General features: G+C 50.1%; 1 protein-coding gene across 1 annotated transcript in view; it reads left to right on the top strand.

Moving 5' to 3' along the window:
• Nucleotides 1-8995: 8995 nt before the first annotated feature.
• The window catches only part of p4hb (prolyl 4-hydroxylase, beta polypeptide), a 35530-nt gene continuing 26034 nt past the window's right edge, over nucleotides 8996-18491 (top strand). Inside the window, exons 1-2 of the mRNA XM_078401405.1 lie at nucleotides 8996-9335; nucleotides 18168-18374. Coding sequence (XP_078257531.1) covers nucleotides 9191-9335; nucleotides 18168-18374 — 352 coding nt within the window. The 5' untranslated portion in view covers nucleotides 8996-9190. The remainder of the gene's footprint in view (nucleotides 9336-18167; nucleotides 18375-18491) is intronic.

Genomic DNA, 18491 nt, shown 5'->3' with positions numbered 1-18491 from the left:
CCAGGTGCGGTCTCACCAGGGCCTGGTACAACTGCACACAGTACTCCAGGTGCGGTCTCACCAGGGCCCGGTACAACTGCACACAGTACTCCAGGTGCGGTCTCACCAGGGCCCGGTACAACTGCACACAGTACTCCAGGTGCGGTGTCACCAGGGCCCGGTACAACTGCACACAGTACTCCAGGTGCGGTCTCACCAGGGCCCGGTACAACTGCACACAGTACTCCAGGTGCGGTGTCACCAGGGCCCGGTACAACTGTAGAAGGAGCCGAGGTGAACAGGAATGGTGTGTATGTTAATCAGAGATACAAGGAGCTGCAGATGCTGGAATCTTGAGTGAAACGCAAAGTGCTGGAGTAACTCAGCGGGTCAGGCAGCATCCATGGAGGGAGTGGGGACTTTTCCAGTCGGCACCCCTCTTCCGACTGATCGGGGGAAGGGGGGTGGGGGTGGAAAAAGCTGGAAGAGAGGTAGGGGCGGGACAAGGCTTTGCAGGTGACGGGTGGATAGAGGTGAGGGGAAGGGAGGGCTTTGCTGGGCATAGGAGTGGACAAAGGCCAGGGATGAAGATGAGACAAAAGTGTGTCAGATAAGGAGAGCAGGAGAGTGAAGTGTAAAGGCTCACTGCACAACCCTACCTCAGCACCGACCTCTCTGGCCTTTGCTTTACTAAGGTTACACTGTGCACCCTTGCTTACACAATTGTGTGCAGTTTTGGTCTCCAAATTTGAGGAAGGACATTCTTGCTATTGAGGGAGTGCAGCGTAGGATGAGAGGGGATCTTATTGAAACATATGATTATTAAGGGATTAGACACGCTAGAGGCAGGAAACATGTTCCCGATGTTGGGGGAGTCCAGAACCAGGGGCCACTGTTTAAGAATAAGGGGTAGGCCATTTAGAACGGAGATGAGGAGAAACTTTTTCACTCAGAGAGTTGTGAATATGTGGAATTCACTGCCTCAGAAGGCAGTGGAGGTCAATTCGCTGGATGCTTTCAAGAGAGAGTTAGATAGAGCTTTTTAAGATATTAAAGGGATATGGGGAGAAGGCAGGAACGGGGTACTGATTGTGGATGATCAGTCATGATCACAGTGAACAGCTGGCTCGAAAGGCCGACTGGCCAACTCCTGCACCTATTGCCTATTGTCTATTATAGCCTGGTTCATCTACAACAGCTGATAAATTATTGTATATCTATGTGTTTGGTTGTGCGCGCTGATGTGCCTGTAAAGCTGCAGCAAGTAGGAATTTCACTATTCTGTTCACCTGACACTTTCACACTTAATATTTTTATGGAACATATTAGGAAGAGGGTGCTGCATGTGTGGAGTTTTCACGTTCTCCCTGTGACCGTGTGGGTTTTCGCCAGGTGCTCTGGTTTCCCCCCACTTTCCAAAAACGTACAGGTTTGTAAGTTCATTGGCTTCTATAAGGCTTCAAAAAAACACACACACTCTGTCTCTCACTCGTTAGACTTTTGAGATACAGCGCGGAAAAAGGGCCTTCACGCACCGAATCTTCTCCGACCGGCAATCACCCCATACACCAGCACCATCCCACACATGAGGGACAATTTTACAACTCACTGCATCCAATTAACCTACAAACCTGCACGTCTTTGGAGTGTGGGAGGAAACCGGAGCACCCGGAGAAAAACCACGCGGGTCACAGGGAGAACGTACAAATTCCCTACAGACAGCACCCACGGTGCCTAATCCCGGTCTCCGGCGCTGCAAGGCAGCAACTCTACTGCTGGGCCACCGTACTAAAGTGTCTTTCCCCCCCCCCCCCCCCCCCCCCCCCCCCCTTTCAACTCCTAAAAACTTTACTGGGTCATTGTGTTGCACCTAGGGTTGCCAACTGTCCCGTATTAGCCGGGACATCCTGTATTTTGAGCCAAATTGGTTTTGTGTCCTGTGCCCTTGAGTCCTGCATTAGTAGGGTTGCCAACTTCCTCACTCCCAAATAAGGGACAACGTGTGACTTCACCGCCCCGCGCCCCACGTGACCTCGCCCAGCCAGCGGCCACGTGCTCCCGCTCCACCAATGGCGGCCGCCATTGGTGGAGCGGGAGCACGTGGCCGCTGGCTGGGCGAGGTCACGCGGGGCGCGGGGCGCGTCGCGGTGACGTCACGCTTTGTCCTGTATTTGGGAGTGAGGACGTTGGCAACCCTAGTTGCACCCCAGTCAGCAGACTTCATTGGATTCTCCCTTCTTAACTCTTTCAGGGCATGCTTGTCCCCTCTTTCCTCCAAGTTTCCTCAGGATACCCACTCTCCATCCCCATGTGGCTGGCGTTGGTAAGCTGTGTCTCTACCCCAACCTCAGAACATCCAGCACTGAGTGCTTCAGAGGGAAGGTGCTGAGGATGCCGGTGGAGATGGCCGAGCCTTTACAACACCTTCAGTAACAGATTATACTGGTGACCCACGTGGGTTTCCTCCAGGTGCTCCGGTTTCATAGAAACATAGGTGCAGGAGGAGGCCATTTGGCCCTTCGAGCCAGCACCGCCATTCATTGTGATCATGGCTGATCATTCACAATCAGTAGCCCATGCCTGCCTTCTCCCCATACCCCTTGATTCCGCTAGCCCCTAGAGCTCTATCTAACTCTCTTTTAAATTTATCCAGTGAATTGGCCTCCGCTGCCCTCTGTGGCAGAGAATTCCGCAAATTCACAACTCTCTGGGTGAAAAAGTTTTTTTCTCACCTCAGTTTTAAATGGCCTCCCCTTTATTCTCAAACTGTGGCCCCTGTTTCTGGTTCTTTTCCTCCCACGTGCCAAAGTGAGTCTCAGTTCAAAATGGGGAAGCCGGGTTGAGAACAATTATCAGCATTAAGAAATAATGACTGAATGCTACGTATGGACTGTGACTCAGGATATCAAATCCACGTGTACTTATGCTTACAGATAAGGAGAGATAAGCCTTTAATTCGTTAATTTGTGGGGATAGAGCGTTGGAGGACGTTTTGTTCAAATGTCTTGGATGGGTCTCCTGACCCAGATGTAGAAACAAAAAACTGCAGGTGCTGGTTTATACCAAAGATAGTCACAAAGTGCTGGAGCAACTTAGCGGGTCAGGCAGCATCTCTGGAGAAAACGGACGGGTGACGTTTCGGGTCAGGACCCTTCTTCACTCCCTACCCGACCCGAAACTGCGATGTAATGCTGAGGCTCCATAAGGCGCTGGTCAGGCCGCATTTGGAGTACTGCGAGCAAATTTGGGCCCCATATCCAAGGATGTGCTGGCTCTGGAGAGGGTCCAGAGGAGGTTTACAACAATGATTCCAGGAACAAGTGGGTCAGCATATGATGAGCTCCTCTGCTCACTGGAGTTTAGAAGGTTGAAGGGGTGGGGGGGGGGGGGGGGGGTGGTGGGGGGGGGGACCTCATTGAAACTTACAGAATAATGAAAGGCTTAGAGTGGGTGTGGAAAGGATATTTCCACTGGTGGGAGAGTCTAGGACCAGAGGTCATAGCCTCAGAATTAAAGGGCGCTCTTTTAGAAAGGAGGTGAGGAGGAACTTCTTTAGTCAGAGGGTAGTTAATCTGTGGAACTCATTGCCACTGAGGGCTGTGGAGGCCAAGTTAGTGGATATTTGTAAGGCAAAGATAGACAAACTCTTGATTAGAACGGGTATCAAGGGAAGGCAGGAAATGGGATTAGGAGGCAGAGATCAGCCATGAAGCAATGGCGGAGTAGACTCGATGGGCCGAACTCTACTGTTGAGAATTTGTGAATGGTCATCCATCCTTTTGTTCCCAGAGATGCTGAGCTGAGGTACTTCAGCACTATTTTTTGACCTAAATCTCAGTACACGTGACAATAATAAACGAAACAGTTGGAAATGTGCTGCACATCGGGACAGCTGCGTAGCTAGTTATTTTTGTGAGCTGATGATTGCTTTCAATACTCTTTTGATGATTTCACCACCTCTTCCTGCGACTGTCACTTGTGTTTTTGTTTTGATGAAACCCTGAACGGGGCTTCCCCGACTAATCCCCACCTCAAACCAAAGCCCATCTTTCTCTTTCAATTTTATGTGCATTGAAGTCACGTTCGATTCCCTTTCTCCTCTGCAGTTTCTGTATTCACGGTCGTAGCTGAACCCGAGATAGTGTGTGTTTGATGGTCTCAATGGGGGTAATTATTCAAAGATAGGCTCTCTCTGAAGTGGTGACGTTTTAGGGACATATTTGTACGCTGTAGTACTGGTGCGGGGAGAGAATCAGTCACTCGTGCTGGATGAATCTGCTCCCACGCTCTCAATCAGGGCTGGATCAGTTCACTCCCACTCTTTCTCATTCTCTCTCTCTCTTTCTCTCAACTGGGGCTGAACGAGTCCTCTCCCACACCCCGTTTCAGAGATGGGTGAAAATTATTTTTCTCTACGATGGAAGACCAGTGGCAAGTACACACACACTTCCTATCCACACACAAACACTACCTGCCAACACACACACGACCAACCAACAAACAAACCACCAACCCACACTATATTACCTACTCACACACACTACCTACCCACACTATACTACCTACCCACACTATTTACCCACACTACCTACACACACTGAAGGTATTTATTCACAAAGTGCTGGAGTAACCAGAGAAGGTTTACAACAATGATTCCAGGAACTCAGCAGGTCGGGCAGCATCTCAGGAGAGAAGGAATGGGTGACCCATTCTGCTGAGTTACTCCAGCACTTGCTGAGTTACTCCAGCACTTTGTGAATAAATACCTTCGATCTTATTGAAACATATGATTATTAAGGGATTAGACACGCTAGAGGCAGGAAACATGTTCCCGATGTTGGGGGAGTCCAGAACCAAGGGCCACAGTTTAAGAATAAGGGGTAGGCCATTTAGAACGGAGATGAGGAAAAACTTTTTCACTCAGAGAGTTGTGAATATGTGGAATTCACTGCCTCAGAAGGCAGTGGAGGTCAATTCGCTGGATGCTTTCAAGAGAGAGTTAGATAGAGCTTTTAAAGATAGTGGAGTCAAGGGATATGGGGAGAAGGCAGGAATGGGGTACTGATTGTGGATGATCAGTCATGATCACAGTGAACAGCTGGCTCGAAAGGCCGACTGGCCAACTCCTGCACCTATTGCCTATTGTCTATTATAGCCTGGTTCATCTACAACAGCTGATAAATTATTGTATATCTATGTGTTTGGTTGTGCGGGCTGATGTGCCTGTAAAGCTGCAGCAAGTAGGAATTTCACTATTCTGTTCACCTGACACTTTCACACTTAATATTTTTATGGAACATATTAGGAAGAGGGTGCTGCATGTGTGGAGTTTTCACGTTCTCCCTGTGACCGTGTGGGTTTTCGCCAGGTGCTCTGGTTTCCCCCCACTTTCCAAAAACGTACAGGTTTGTAAGTTCGTTGGCTTCTATAAGGCTTCAAAAACACACACACACTCTGTCTCTCACTTGTTAGACTTTCGAGATACAGCGCGGAAAAAGGGCCTTCACACACCGAATCTGCTCCGACCGGCAATCACCCCATACACCAGCACCATCCCACACATGAGGGACAATTTTACAACTCACTGCATCCAATTAACCTACAAACCTGCACGTCTTTGGAGTGTGAGAGGAAACCGGAGCACCCGGAGAAAAACCACGCGGGTCACAGGGAGAACGTACAAATTCCCTACAGACAGCACCCACGGTGCCTAATCCCGGTCTCCGGCGCTGCAAGGCAGCAACTCTACTGCTGGGCCACCGTTCTAAAGTGTCTTCCCCCCCCCCACCCCCTTTCAACTCCTAAAAACTTTACTGGGTTAAAAACCTTTTCACCCTCCACTGGTTCATCGTGTTGCACCTAGGGTTGCCAACTGTCCAGTATTAGCCGGGACATCCTGTATTTTGGGCCAAATTGGTTTTGTGTCCTGCGCCCTTGAGTCCTGCATTAGTAGGGTTGCCAACTTCCTCACTCCCAAATAAGGGACAACGGGTGACTTCACCGCCCCGCGCCCCACGTGACCTCGCCCAGCCAGCGGCCACGTGCTCCCGCTCCACCAATGGCGGCCGCCATTGGTGGAGCGGGAGCATGTGGCCGCTGGCTGGGCGAGGTCATGCGGGGCGCGGGACGCGGGACGCGGGGCGCATCGCGGTGACGTCACGCTTTGTCCTGTATTTGGGAGTGAGGACGTTGGCAACCCTAGTTGCACCCCAGTCAGCAGACTTCATTGGATTCTCCCTTCTTAACCCTTTCAGGGCATGCTTGTCCCCTCTTTCCTCCAAGTTTCCTCAGGATACCCACTCTCCATCCCCATGTGGCTGGCGTTGGTAAGCTGTGTCTCTACCCCAACCTCAGAACATCCAGCACTGAGTGCTTCAGAGGGAAGGTGCTGAGGATGCCGGTGGAGATGGCCGAGCCTTTACAACACCTTCAGTAACAGATTATACTGGTGACCCACGTGGGTTTCCTCCAGGTTCTCCGGTTTCATAGAAACATAGGTGCAGGAGGAGGCCATTTGGCCCTTCGAGCCAGCACCGCCATTCATTGTGATCATGGCTGATCATTCACAATCAGTAGCCCGTGCCTGCCTTCTCCCCATACCCCTTGATTCCGCTAGCCCCTAGAGCTCTATCTAACTCTCTTTTAAATTTATCCAGTGAATTGGCCTCCGCTGCCCTCTGTGGCAGAGAATTCCGCAAATTCACAACTCTCTGGGTGAAAAAGTTCTTTTCTCACCTCAGTTTTAAATGGCCTCCGCTTTATTCTCAAACTGTGGCCCCTGGTTCTGGTTCTTTTCCTCCCACGTGCCAAAGTGAGTCTCAGTTCAAAATGGGGAAGCCGGGTTGAGAACAATTGTCAGCATTAAGAAATAATGACTGAATGCTACGTATGGACTGTGACTCAGGATATCAAATCCACGTGTACTTATGCTTACAGATAAGGAGAGATAAGCCTTTAATTCGTTAATTTGTGGGGATAGAGCGTTGGAGGACGTTTTGTTCAAATGTCTTGGATGGGTCTCCTGACCCAGATGTAGAAACAAAAAACTGCAGGTGCTGGTTTATACCAAAGATAGTCACAAAGTGCTGGAGCAACTTAGCGGGTCAGGCAGCATCTCTGGAGAAAACGGACGGGTGACGTTTCGGGTCAGGACCCTTCTTCACTCCCTACCCGACCCGAAACTGCGATGTAATGCTGAGGCTCCATAAGGCGCTGGTCAGGCCGCATTTGGAGTACTGCGAGCAAATTTGGGCCCCATATCCAAGGATGTGCTGGCTCTGGAGAGGGTCCAGAGGAGGTTTACAACAATGATTCCAGGAACAAGTGGGTTAGCATATGATGAGCTCCTCTGCTCACTGGAGTTTAGAAGGTTGAAGGGGTGGGGGGGGGGGGGGGGGTGGGGGGGGGACCTCATTGAAACTTACAGAATAATGAAAGGCATAGAGTGGGTGTGGAAAGGATATTTCCACTGGTGGGAGAGTCTAGGACCAGAGGTCATAGCCTCAGAATTAAAGGGCGCTCTTTTAGAAAGGAGGTGAGGAGGAACTTCTTTAGTCAGAGGGTAGTTAATCTGTGGAACTCATTGCCACTGAGGGCTGTGGAGGCCAAGTTAGTGGATATTTGTAAGGCAAAGATAGACAAACTCTTGATTAGAATGGGTATCAGGGGAAGGCAGGAAATGGGATTAGGAGGCAGAGATCAGCCATGAAGCAATGGCGGAGTAGACTCGATGGGCCGAACTCTACTGTTGAGAGATAGTGTGTGTTTGATGGTCTCAATGGGGGTAATTATTCAAAGATAGGCTCTCTCTAAAGTGGTGACGTATTAGGGACATATTTGTACGCTGTAGTACTGGTGCGGGGAGAGAATCAGTCACTCGTGCTGGATGAATCTGCTCCCACACTCTCAATCAGGGTTGGATCAGTTCACTCCCACTCTTTCTCATTCTCTCTCTCTCGTTCTCTCAACTGGGGCTGAACGAGTCCTCTCCCACACCCCGTTTCAGAGATGGGTGAAAATTATTTTTCTCTACGATGGAAGACCAGTGGCAAGTACACACACACTTCCTATCCACACACACACTACCTGCCAACACACACTACCGACCAACACACACACCACCAACCTACACTATATTACCTACTCACACACACACTACCTACCCACACTATACTACCTACCCACACTATTTACCCACACCCACATTACCTACACACACTGAAGGTATTTATTCACAAAGTGCTGGAGTAACTAAGCAGGTCGAGCAGCATCTCAGGAGAGAAGGAATGGGTGACCCATTCCTTCTCTCCCGAGATGCTGCCCGACCTGCTGAGTTACTCCAGCACTTTGTGAATAAATACCTTCGATTTGTACCAGCATCTGCAGTTATTTTCTTATACTACCTACACACACTGCGCAAGATAACCACTTATGAGGTGTTTGCACAGTAATCAATCAGAACCAGAACACTACCTACACACACGATACTACCTACATATACTACCTACCAACACGAAGGTATTTATTCACAAAATGCTGGAGTAACTCAGCAGGTCAGGCAGCATCTCAGGAGAGAAGGAATGGGTGACGTTTTGGGTTGAGACCCCTCTTCACCCATTCCTTCTCTCCTGAGATGCTGCCTGACCTGTTGAGTTACTCCAGCATTTTGTGAATAAATACCTTCGATTTGTACCAGCATCTGCAGTTATTTTCTTATACTACCTACCAACACACACCCTACCCACCCACACACACAAAACGACCTACCCACCCACACACACAAAACGACCTACCCACCCACACTACCTACCCACACTATACTACCTACCCACCCACACTATCCTACAGTCAGTGAGTAAGTGAGTGACTCGCCGGCCGCCATGTTTGATGCTGGCAGGCGGCCAGCCCGACCTTTGGCCCCTGTCTTTCACTTCCGGCGGCGGCTACTCGGCCAATCGCGTCGCTCCACGAGCCGCTCGGCGCTCATTTAGGCGCGTGCGCAGTGGCGGCCTCTCCTCTCTCCGCTCCGTCCGCGCCGCCGCTGCCACGTTCCCGGCCCGCCCGCCCGCTCCTCCAGCCCACTCCGCCAAGCCCCAGCCCGGCCCGCTCCTCCAGCTCTAGCCCGGACCGCCCGCCGCCGCAGACCACCCAACACCAACACCACCCACCCACCTCAGCCCGGCCCGGCCCGAGCCTGCCTGCCGCCGCCGTGATGTGGGCCGCCCGCCTGCTGTGCCTGTCCCTGGCCGCCCTGGCCCTGGCCACCGACATCCCCGAGGAGGACGACGTGCTGGTGTTGAAGAAGGACACCTTCGAGGAGGCGCTGCGGCTACACCGGCACCTGCTGGTGGAGTTCTGTGAGTGGCGAGCAGTGGGGGTGGGAGAGAGTGTGGGGGGGAGAGTGTGGGGGGGGGAGAGTGTGGGGGGGGGAGAGTGTGGGGGGGGGGGGGGGGAGAGAGAGTGTGGGGGTGGGTGGGTGAGAGAGTGTGGGGGTGGGAAGAGTGTGGGGGGGGGGGGGGGGAGAGAGTGTGGGGGGGAGAGTGTGGGGGTGGGAGAGTGTGGGGGTGGGTGGGTGAGAGAGTGGGTGGGTGGGGGGGGGGGGAGAGAGTGGGTGGGTGGGGGGGGAGAGAGTGTGGGGGGGAGAGAGTGTGGGGGTGGGGGAGACATGGTGGGTGGGGGGGGAGTGTGGTGGGTGGGGGGGGGAGTGTGGTGGGTGGGGGGGGAGAGAGTGTGGGGTTGGGGGAGACATGGTGGGTGGGTGGGGGAAGAGTGTGGTGGGTGGGGGGGAGAGTGTGGCGGGGGGGGGTAGGGAGAGAGTGGGGCCTGGGGGAGAGAGAGTGGTGGGGAAGACAGTGTGGGGGTTGGGTGGGGGGGAGAGAGTGGGGGGTGGGTGGAGGGGAGAGAGTGTGGGGGTGGGTGGAGGGGAGAGTGGGGGGTGGGGGAGACAGTGTGGGGGGTGGGGGAGACAGTGGGGGGTGGGTGGGGGGGAGACAGTGTGGAGGAGGGGAAGACAGTGTGGGGGGGGGGGGGAGGGTGGGGAGAAGGTGTCGGGGTGGAGAGTCTGGGGCTGGGGCCTGGGGGAGAGAGTGGGAGGTGGGGGAAAAAGAGTCTGGGGGGTGGGGGAGAGAGTGTGGGGCCTGGGGGGGAGAGATTGTGGGGGGTGGGGGGAAGAGTCTAGGGGGGGGAGAGAGAGATGGAGGGGGGATAGTGTCGGCCTGGGGTTGGAGAGAGAGCCCAGGGAGACAGGGGAGGGTAGATAGAATAGCTGCCCGGGGTCTGGGCATGTCGGGTAGGGAGTAGGGTTGGGGGGGGGAGGAGTGCCGGGCCTGGGCGTGTGGGTGGGGAGGGGGCTCGGGGAGCTGAGGAAGGGGAGTAGATGGAATAGTTGCCCGGGGTGTGGGCCTGCTGGGTGGGGAGAGGGGGCGCCCCGGGGTCTGGGAGGAGAGCCCTGTGGGTGGGGAGATGGGAGCTGATGGAAGGGGTCGATACAGTGCCCTCGACCTGAAACGTCACCCTTTCCTTCTGCCCAAAGATGCGGCCTGTCCCACTGAGTTTTGTGTCTATATCTTCGGTTTAAACCAGCACCTGCAGTTCCTTCTTGCATGAAGTGCCTGCCTTGGGTGAAGGGTCTGATGTCTGCGGGATAGGGTGGAACTGCGAGTGAGGAGAGGACCAGAGGAGATGGTAGGGGGAGGTGGGGAAAGGGAGAAGGGTTAGAGTGTATCCAGGGTGTGTGGAGTAAGAAAGAGAGGGGTAGTGTCCTACCACCTAAAAGGAAGGGTGGTGGTTATGGTGGACACTGTAACCGATCCTGGGTGGTAGTATTTAATGAGTCAAGGACGATTCGTAGTGAGCTGGTTCCCTCTCCCTCGTCTTTTTAAAATCAATTTTACCGTTAAAAATCTGCCTTTTAATTCGGCGAGAGGGTTGGGAATGGAGGCTGCGGTTCTGGCCATGAAGTCTGGAGGAGTGGTCGTCCAGTCTGTCTGGTTTTCACTGTTTAAGACAATCTGCTGGCGGGTCGATGTGGACTTGAGGGTGGGCACGAATTGTCAGATTATTTTTAAAGTATTTTATTTTGTTCTGATATTATAAGAAAATAACTGCAGATGCTGGTACAAAGCGAAGGTATTGAAGAAGACTGAAGAAGGGTCTCGACCCGAAACGTCACCAATTCCTTCTCTCCTGAGATGCTGCCTGACCTGCTGAGTTACTCCAGCATTTTGTGAATTATTCTGTTCTGAGGTAGACACAAAATGCTGGAGTAACTCAGCGGGTCAGGCAGCATCTCGGGAGAGTTATTCTGTTCTGAACCGGTTTACATATTCTGTTGTGCTGCTGCAAGTAAGAATTCCGTGTTTTATCTGGGGCATATGACAGTAAAACACTCTTGATTATTTGCATTGTGTTCACGCCTCGGGACGCCAAGGAACTTTAATTTTGGGAAGTGAAACAGTGTTGGCATTTTTATTTACGAGGCGTACTGAATGTTTATTGTGCTGGCATTTATTAATAAGGCAATACTGAATATCAGTTGTGCTGGCATTTTACAATAAGCCATAACTAACGCCTATAGGGCGTTCTACCTGTGACATTGAAAGTTAATTAGATCTGAGATTTGCGTTTCTTAGTCAACAGTTTTGTATTCCCCTCAAACTCGGAATCTCAATGCTTCCTGCAAGTTCGCCTGCGATGCCTTTGCGCCAAGTTGCACGTACTCGAGGCAGGAAAAGCTGCCGGGTCGGTGTAGGCTGGAGGGGTCGGGCTAATTGATGGCCCGAGTTGTCCACTGGCAGTCGGAGAAAGTGGAGGAGGCGGTCGTTCTGCGGTAATTTTAAGTTGACGTGTGCGAAAACCAGTGGCCCGCTTCCTTGTCCTGAACTTCCACGGTGGGAGAGGGCGTGTCGCGATCGGCTCCAACGTGTTCTTTAAAAGTCTTAAAAGCCAAACACGCTCCCAGAAACCACAAGAATGACGCATTATTTTAAAAAAGATTGCAGTGAGAGCCAGTGCCGATTAGGCTGAAATATTGGTTAATTGATTGCTGTAAACTATCCCGTGCACTGTGATTGTTGTAGGTCTGGTGGAAGGGTGGGGGGAGGGGGAGGAGGGAGCGGCGTCAAGGGATTGATAGAATTACCCACTAGAAGGGTCCCGACCCAAAATGTCGCCTGTCCATTCCCTCCACAGATGCTGCCTGATCGGCTGAATTTCTCCAACACTGTTTTGCCAAGATTCCTGCATTTGTGTCTGTACTCGGAAACTAATAGTTGAACGATTTCCTTTGTGGTAGAGATGGGAGAGTTGTGCAGAATTACTGTACTATTGTTGTGCAGAATCACTAACTTTAACACCATACATTTGGTTTGTAATTGAACTGCCCGATTATACTTCCAGCCATCTTCTGGCAAAAGTTGGATTCAAAGGGTATGTTGTCTGCTCCTTGTCAGCTCTCTGTGACCTGAAGCATACATAAACTAATCAACATTTGTTTTGTATTCATTTGGCAAGTATTCATTCCATGGGCTGCTTTGTAAGGTTTAATACAGATGCGGGGACATGTGGTTACCACCTGGTCTGAGTTGGGTGTTTCTGGAGATGGGAGAGTGGTGAGGTTTAGAGAGGTAATTTGAAAGTGAGATCATGGTTGCAGAAGCAAGTTGCCATTTGTGGAGAGACTAAAATTGGATGGCTAAGAGATGTGGAGTGATTCTAGATAGGCCTGATATTTGCATGAAATTTGTTTAGGGAAAGTACTGTAGGCGCTGGTTAAAATCGAAGGTAGACGCACAATGGTGGAGTAACTCAGCGGGTCGTGCAGCATCTCGGGAGAGAAGGAACGGGTGATGTTTCGGGTCGACACCCTTCAGACTGATGTCAGGGGAGGGGGCGGGACACCTGCCCGAAACGTCACCCATTCCTTCTCTCCCGAGATGCTGCCTGACCCGCTAAATTACTCCAGCATTGTATGTTTACCTTTGAAATGTATTTATCTGCAACTGGGTGCTGGACAATCGTTGTACTTAATTAGACGTTGGAAGGGTCCAGAGGCGGTGGCAGTAGAACCACCTTTGTTGTATTGGCGAGCCTTGGTTATGTTTTTATAAATGGGAATGAAACCAAGTCAGCAACACTCTCATCTTGGCCTGCTGTGTTGCAGAGACAGGGTGAGATTAACGATTGGAAGATCGGTGTAGGAAAATAACTGCAGATGCTGGTACAAATCGAAGGTATCACAAAATGCTGGAGTAACTCAGCAGGTCAGGCAGCATCTCTGGAGAGAAGGAATGGTCGGGATGACTCGTCTGTTATTTGACCACCTCTGGGTTAGACAAGGCCTTTAACGCTCCAAATTATGGAGAAAGTTGGTGCCAGGAGCACGGGCTTTGACTCGGAGGGTGGTGGTTACATGGAAAGAGCTGCTCGGTAATGAGAAATTTGATCAAAAATCTGGTGAATTTGAGGACAGGTGGGAGGCATGGTTGGACACTGACTTTGGTGGGTTGTATATTTAGAAAAGAAGCTGGTCCCTAAAGATTTTAACAGAATTCAAAGTAAATAGTTTACCCAGTGAAGTTGGAATGAGGAACTTGCAACTGCTAATTGAAGTGAAAAGAGATTAATTTAAGGGAACTGTAGATAAGCATCGTAGGTTAAGGCAAGGAGTTCCTCATTGAAAGCCATGATTAGACTGTCTACAATCCATTCTGCTTTGCAGGCTGACACTGGTCACAGCTTTGATTCTTTTGGAAGTCACAAAGTATGAGAAAGATTAGAGGGGAAATGCTGGTGGGGTGGGATGGAGTTTGTACGAGTGCCAACATTGGTAAAGACATTGTTCTCCTTCAGTGCAGATAGATCCTTGAGCTTGGCTCCTGTCTCCGAGTCAGTGTTTGAGAGACTGGTGTGGAGCTGCACGCATCTTCTGGGTGGGAATGGGGCATTTCTGCATGCCCCCTCTCTTCGTCCCACCCCAGCGGTTGGGTCATGCAGAGCTGGGGTGTTGAGCAGACTTGCTTGCTTGGATGCCAGTGGCAGCAGTTCTTTCCTTGCTTGGCATGCTGTCTGTCATTTCCTGTCTGTCTCCTCTTTTTCCATGACCCTCTACCGCATCGCCACTCTTCATTTCCAACAGAGTTAGGGTCACGGATGGACGGTCTTGCCCTGACGTTACTTGGAGACTTCATGTAATTTAAATCACACAAGTTTTGGGGTGATAATGGGGGGGGGGGGGGGCATCAAATGTCAGGAAAGTGTGTTATTGTTTTGAAAAATGGGAATTGGCCAGTTCTCTTGCAAGATCTTTATGTGGGTGAGAAAAGTTTGTTTCTGGGCTGTGTTTGGGTGGAAAAATGGCACATAGGTGGATATTAGGTTCTCCGTTTGTGTGGTAATTGAATAAACTAAACTGGGCCGAAAAGGCCTGTTTCCGGCTGTATATATATGATATGATATGACGGCCGTCTCCCATGATCGTACTGTTTATCTTGGTTCCCGGGCATCAGATGGCAGTGTGCTGTTAGTGTGGAGGACGACAATACCTTGGTGTGAATTTGAAGAGACGCCTCGATTCAGAACGGTCCTGAGAATTAGGTTGTACAGAAATTTTGACCCACTGAATGCCCAGAGGATATTAAATGTTGGTCATTTGTAATTTGGTGCTTACTGATTGCAAATGCCCATTGTGCCGGGAGGGTAATGATCATTGCAGGGCCCCACGTGATCGTTGGGTATGATCAGTGTGAGCTGGAATGAGTGGGTAACGCTGAAGTGAGATTTGATAGGTACATAAAACGAACGGGTTCAGCAGTGAGAGAGGGTCGAGAGCTGAGATCATATTTCTCAATCGGAAGGAAAGTGAATCTAATGGGTGAGGACTTGTGCAGCATGTGGTTGGAATGCAGGGCTGTTCGTGGGTTGGCTGAAGATGGCGGTGCTGGCTCGAAGGGCCAAATGGCCTCCTCCTACACCTGTTTTCTATGCAGTACATTTTAAGATGCTGTAGATTTATGGCAGCATTGGCACATTAAACACCAATGTGTGGTCCGGAATAATCGGTGTCATTCGGCCAGCCTTACTGCCGTTTTATGAATGCTTTTGTGATTTCACTGCAGCATTTTGCTCAAAGGTTTTCAGTTGGGCTTTTCGATGCCTTGCCCAGGGCGTGTCCCAGCCCAAACGTTGGGACCTTTGCTTCATTCACTCTTCCTACAGGTTGAAATCTTGCCACAGATAGTCAGCCGTACAACATCTTGTAGGTCCTTTGGCCCACCAAGTCCACGCCCACCATTCATCACTCATTCACACTAGTTCTATGTTATGCCACTTTTGCATCGACTCCCCTACACATTAGGGGCAATTTAGAGGCCTATTAATCTACAAACGTGCACACCTTTGGGATGTGGGTAGAAACCAGAGCACCCGGAGATATAACATGGAAACATGCCCTTTTGGCCCATCGCATCCACACTGACCATTGATTACCTGTTCACATTAGTTCACCCTCCCTGCAGCAATTTAGAGGCCAATTAACCTACAATCCCGCATGTCTTTGGGATGTGGGGGGAGACTGGAGCACCTGGAGGAAACTCGCGTGGTCCCAGGGAGAACGTGCAAACTCCACACAGACAGCACCAGGGGTCAGGATCAAACTGGGTGTCTGGCACCGTGACTGGGTGTCTGGCACCAAATAATTTGCCATTTGCTGCAAAGATATTCCTTGTGGTCAGATGCAGTGGCTAATTACTGGTCCCTGGCTATTTAGCTGAATTTAGATTGGGCAGATTGTAAAAGCACTCTAATCTATCAAGGTGCCTTCTGGTGTGTTGGCCCCGTTATGACACGACAGTTCACGTGCACAGCTGATGAATGATGGAGGTGCATTTCCTACTTTAAACATAAATCTAAAGGAAGGCATTAGGGTATCAAACGTCCGTTAGCCTGGAGGGCAGGACTGTGATTGCAGGCTTTACCAACTGCTTTTGAACGGGAGTGTTCAAAACTAGTTTGTTTCTCGCACTGAGCCACATTTTATGGTCACATTAAAGCTGCCAGTTGTGTGGAACCTACTGTTTGTTACTTGGTTGCAATCATTTCCTAATTTATCAAGTGCAGAGCAATATTTATTTTGTATTGGCCAATGGATTGCCTGCCTCATTAATCTCTTCATTGACTGTTCTGCGCAGCGTGCTGGTGAAATGTTCTTGGCAACGTTATCTACCCAGCGCAAGCCTGTTTGCGAGGGATTATTTTGTGTTTAAAATGATGCTGCAGTTGCCGGTTAGAGGATGTGTGATTTCGGGTGACGGGATGCAGATGCATTGGCTTCTGGTTCGCTAACGTTTTTCTAATGAATTTAGAAGGATGAGAGGAGATCTTATCGAAACGTATAAGATTATTAAGGGGTTGGACACGTTAGAGGCAGGAAACATGTTCCCAATGTTGGGGGAGTCCAGAACAAAGGGCCACAGTTTAAGAATAAGGAGTAGGCCATTTAGAACTGAGATGAGGAAAAACTTTTTCAGTCAGAGAGTTGTGAATCTGTGGAATTCTCTGCCTCAGAAGGCAGTGGAGGCCAATTCTCTGAATGCATTCAAGAGAGAGCTAGATAGAGCTCTTAAGGATAGCGGAGTCAGGGGGTATGGGGAGAAGGCAGGAACGGGGTACTGATTGAGAATGATCAGCCATGATCACATTGAATGGCGGTGCTGGCTCGAAGGGCTGAATGGCCTCCTCCTGCACCTATTATCTATTACACTGCACTGTTGCTGCCTGTGAATGAGCAGAATTTGGAAGTGATTGGGAAACGCATGACCTGGTGTTATTGGGAAGAATTAGTGCAGATTTTTGCAGGTGTGTAGAGATCCAGCGCAGAATCAGGTGCTTCGGCCCACATCTGCACATTAAACACTATCCCGCACAAATTCAGAACAATTTTTACATTTTATACCAAGCCAATTAACATACAAACCTGAAGGTCTTTGGAGGAAACTGAAGATCTTGGAGAAAGCCCACACGGTCCATGGGGCGACCGTACAGTTGCTGCTCTGATTGAAAGTCCTGTTCTGCCATTTTCTCTTTTGTCGTGTTGGGATGTTCCCCATTTCCAATTCACCAGCCCTGCGTTTGGCAGCAATGGTAAACTGATAAATAATGCAATGGTGATGATTTCCCCTTTATCATTGGTGCCACAGGACATTTTGTGTGGCCACGTCTTTTGATTATTCAAGGGGTTGACCAGCAAGCAGGAGACATAATTTTGCCACGGAACTGGGTCGAGGCATTGAAGCTTCAGCTTCTTGTACCAGATTTCTTGTAAACCACAATAAGGCAAACCTGCCTCTACGACCAAAGGACTGCTTTGCAGTAAAATCATAGTCAGGCAGCACACAAACAGGCCCTTCAGCCCCAAGATGTCCCATCTAAGCTAGTCCCATTTGGGCCATATCCCCCGACCTTTCCTATCCATGATCCTATCAAAACTACATGAGCAGCTTGTTCCATATACCCACACATTTAGAGTTTAAATGGTTGCCCCTCGGGTTCCTATTATAATTCATCCCCTATCGTCTTAAACCTACGTCATCCGGTTCTTGATTTCCTGACCTTGGGCAAAAATCATACACTGATTGTAACATATTCTAAAAGCAGCCACCCCAACATAGTGGATGTTAACTGTAAAAGTGCTCAGACAATCTGTGCCCAAATATCCTGCTGCTCCATGTTGCTGCCTGATGCTACAATCCTGTTTCCCAAAAGATAACCTTTTGGGCGTTTTCACCTCAAGTGATCTGTGTTCAGCAGTGTCCAGGCACTGTCAGTGAAATCTTTCTTGAAATTTAGATTTAATCTGCAAATCAATGTTCAGTTTGGTTGCATATTTGCCTCTGCCTCGCCCTGGAATGAGGAATGGGCAGATTAAAAATTCTGTGGCTTTTGACATGTTTACAGAATATCTGTATGGTTCCCCAAGTTGAATATTTAGACTTTGTCGTTCTGTATGTATTCCATCATGTATCGTCTTTCCACTGACTGGTTAGCATGCAACAAAAGCTTTTGATTGTGCCTCTGTACACGTGACAATAAACTAAACTGCGATTAGTTATCTTGGAATGAGGGGGGGGGTATTCTGAGGAGGATGGAAATGTAGCCCGGCTGATTCTCACTGCATTTGCTGCTTCTCCCCACAGATGCTCCCTGGTGTGGACACTGCAAGGCCCTTGCTCCAGAATACAGCAAAGCTGCTGCAAAGCTGAAGGAAGAGGGCTCCGAGATCAGGCTGGCAAAAGTAGACGCCACTGAGGAGTCTGACCTGGCACAGATGTTTGCAGTCAGGGGATACCCAACCATCAAGTTTTTTAAAAATGGAGACCAGCTCAGCCCTAAGGACTATGCAGGTATGGGTGATTTCTATTGTAATATTGCACTGAATGCAGGATTAGAGTGGCTTTAGTTTAGAGATACAGCGTGGAAACAGGCCCTTCCGGCCCACCAGGTCCACGCCGACCAGCGAT

Source organism: Rhinoraja longicauda, chromosome 6 (genome assembly GCF_053455715.1).
Source record: "Rhinoraja longicauda isolate Sanriku21f chromosome 6, sRhiLon1.1, whole genome shotgun sequence".
NCBI classification, from domain to species: Eukaryota; Metazoa; Chordata; class Chondrichthyes; order Rajiformes; family Arhynchobatidae; genus Rhinoraja; species Rhinoraja longicauda.
The sequence above is the reverse complement of the archived record's forward strand: the minus strand, read 5'-3'. Positions and strand labels throughout refer to the sequence as shown.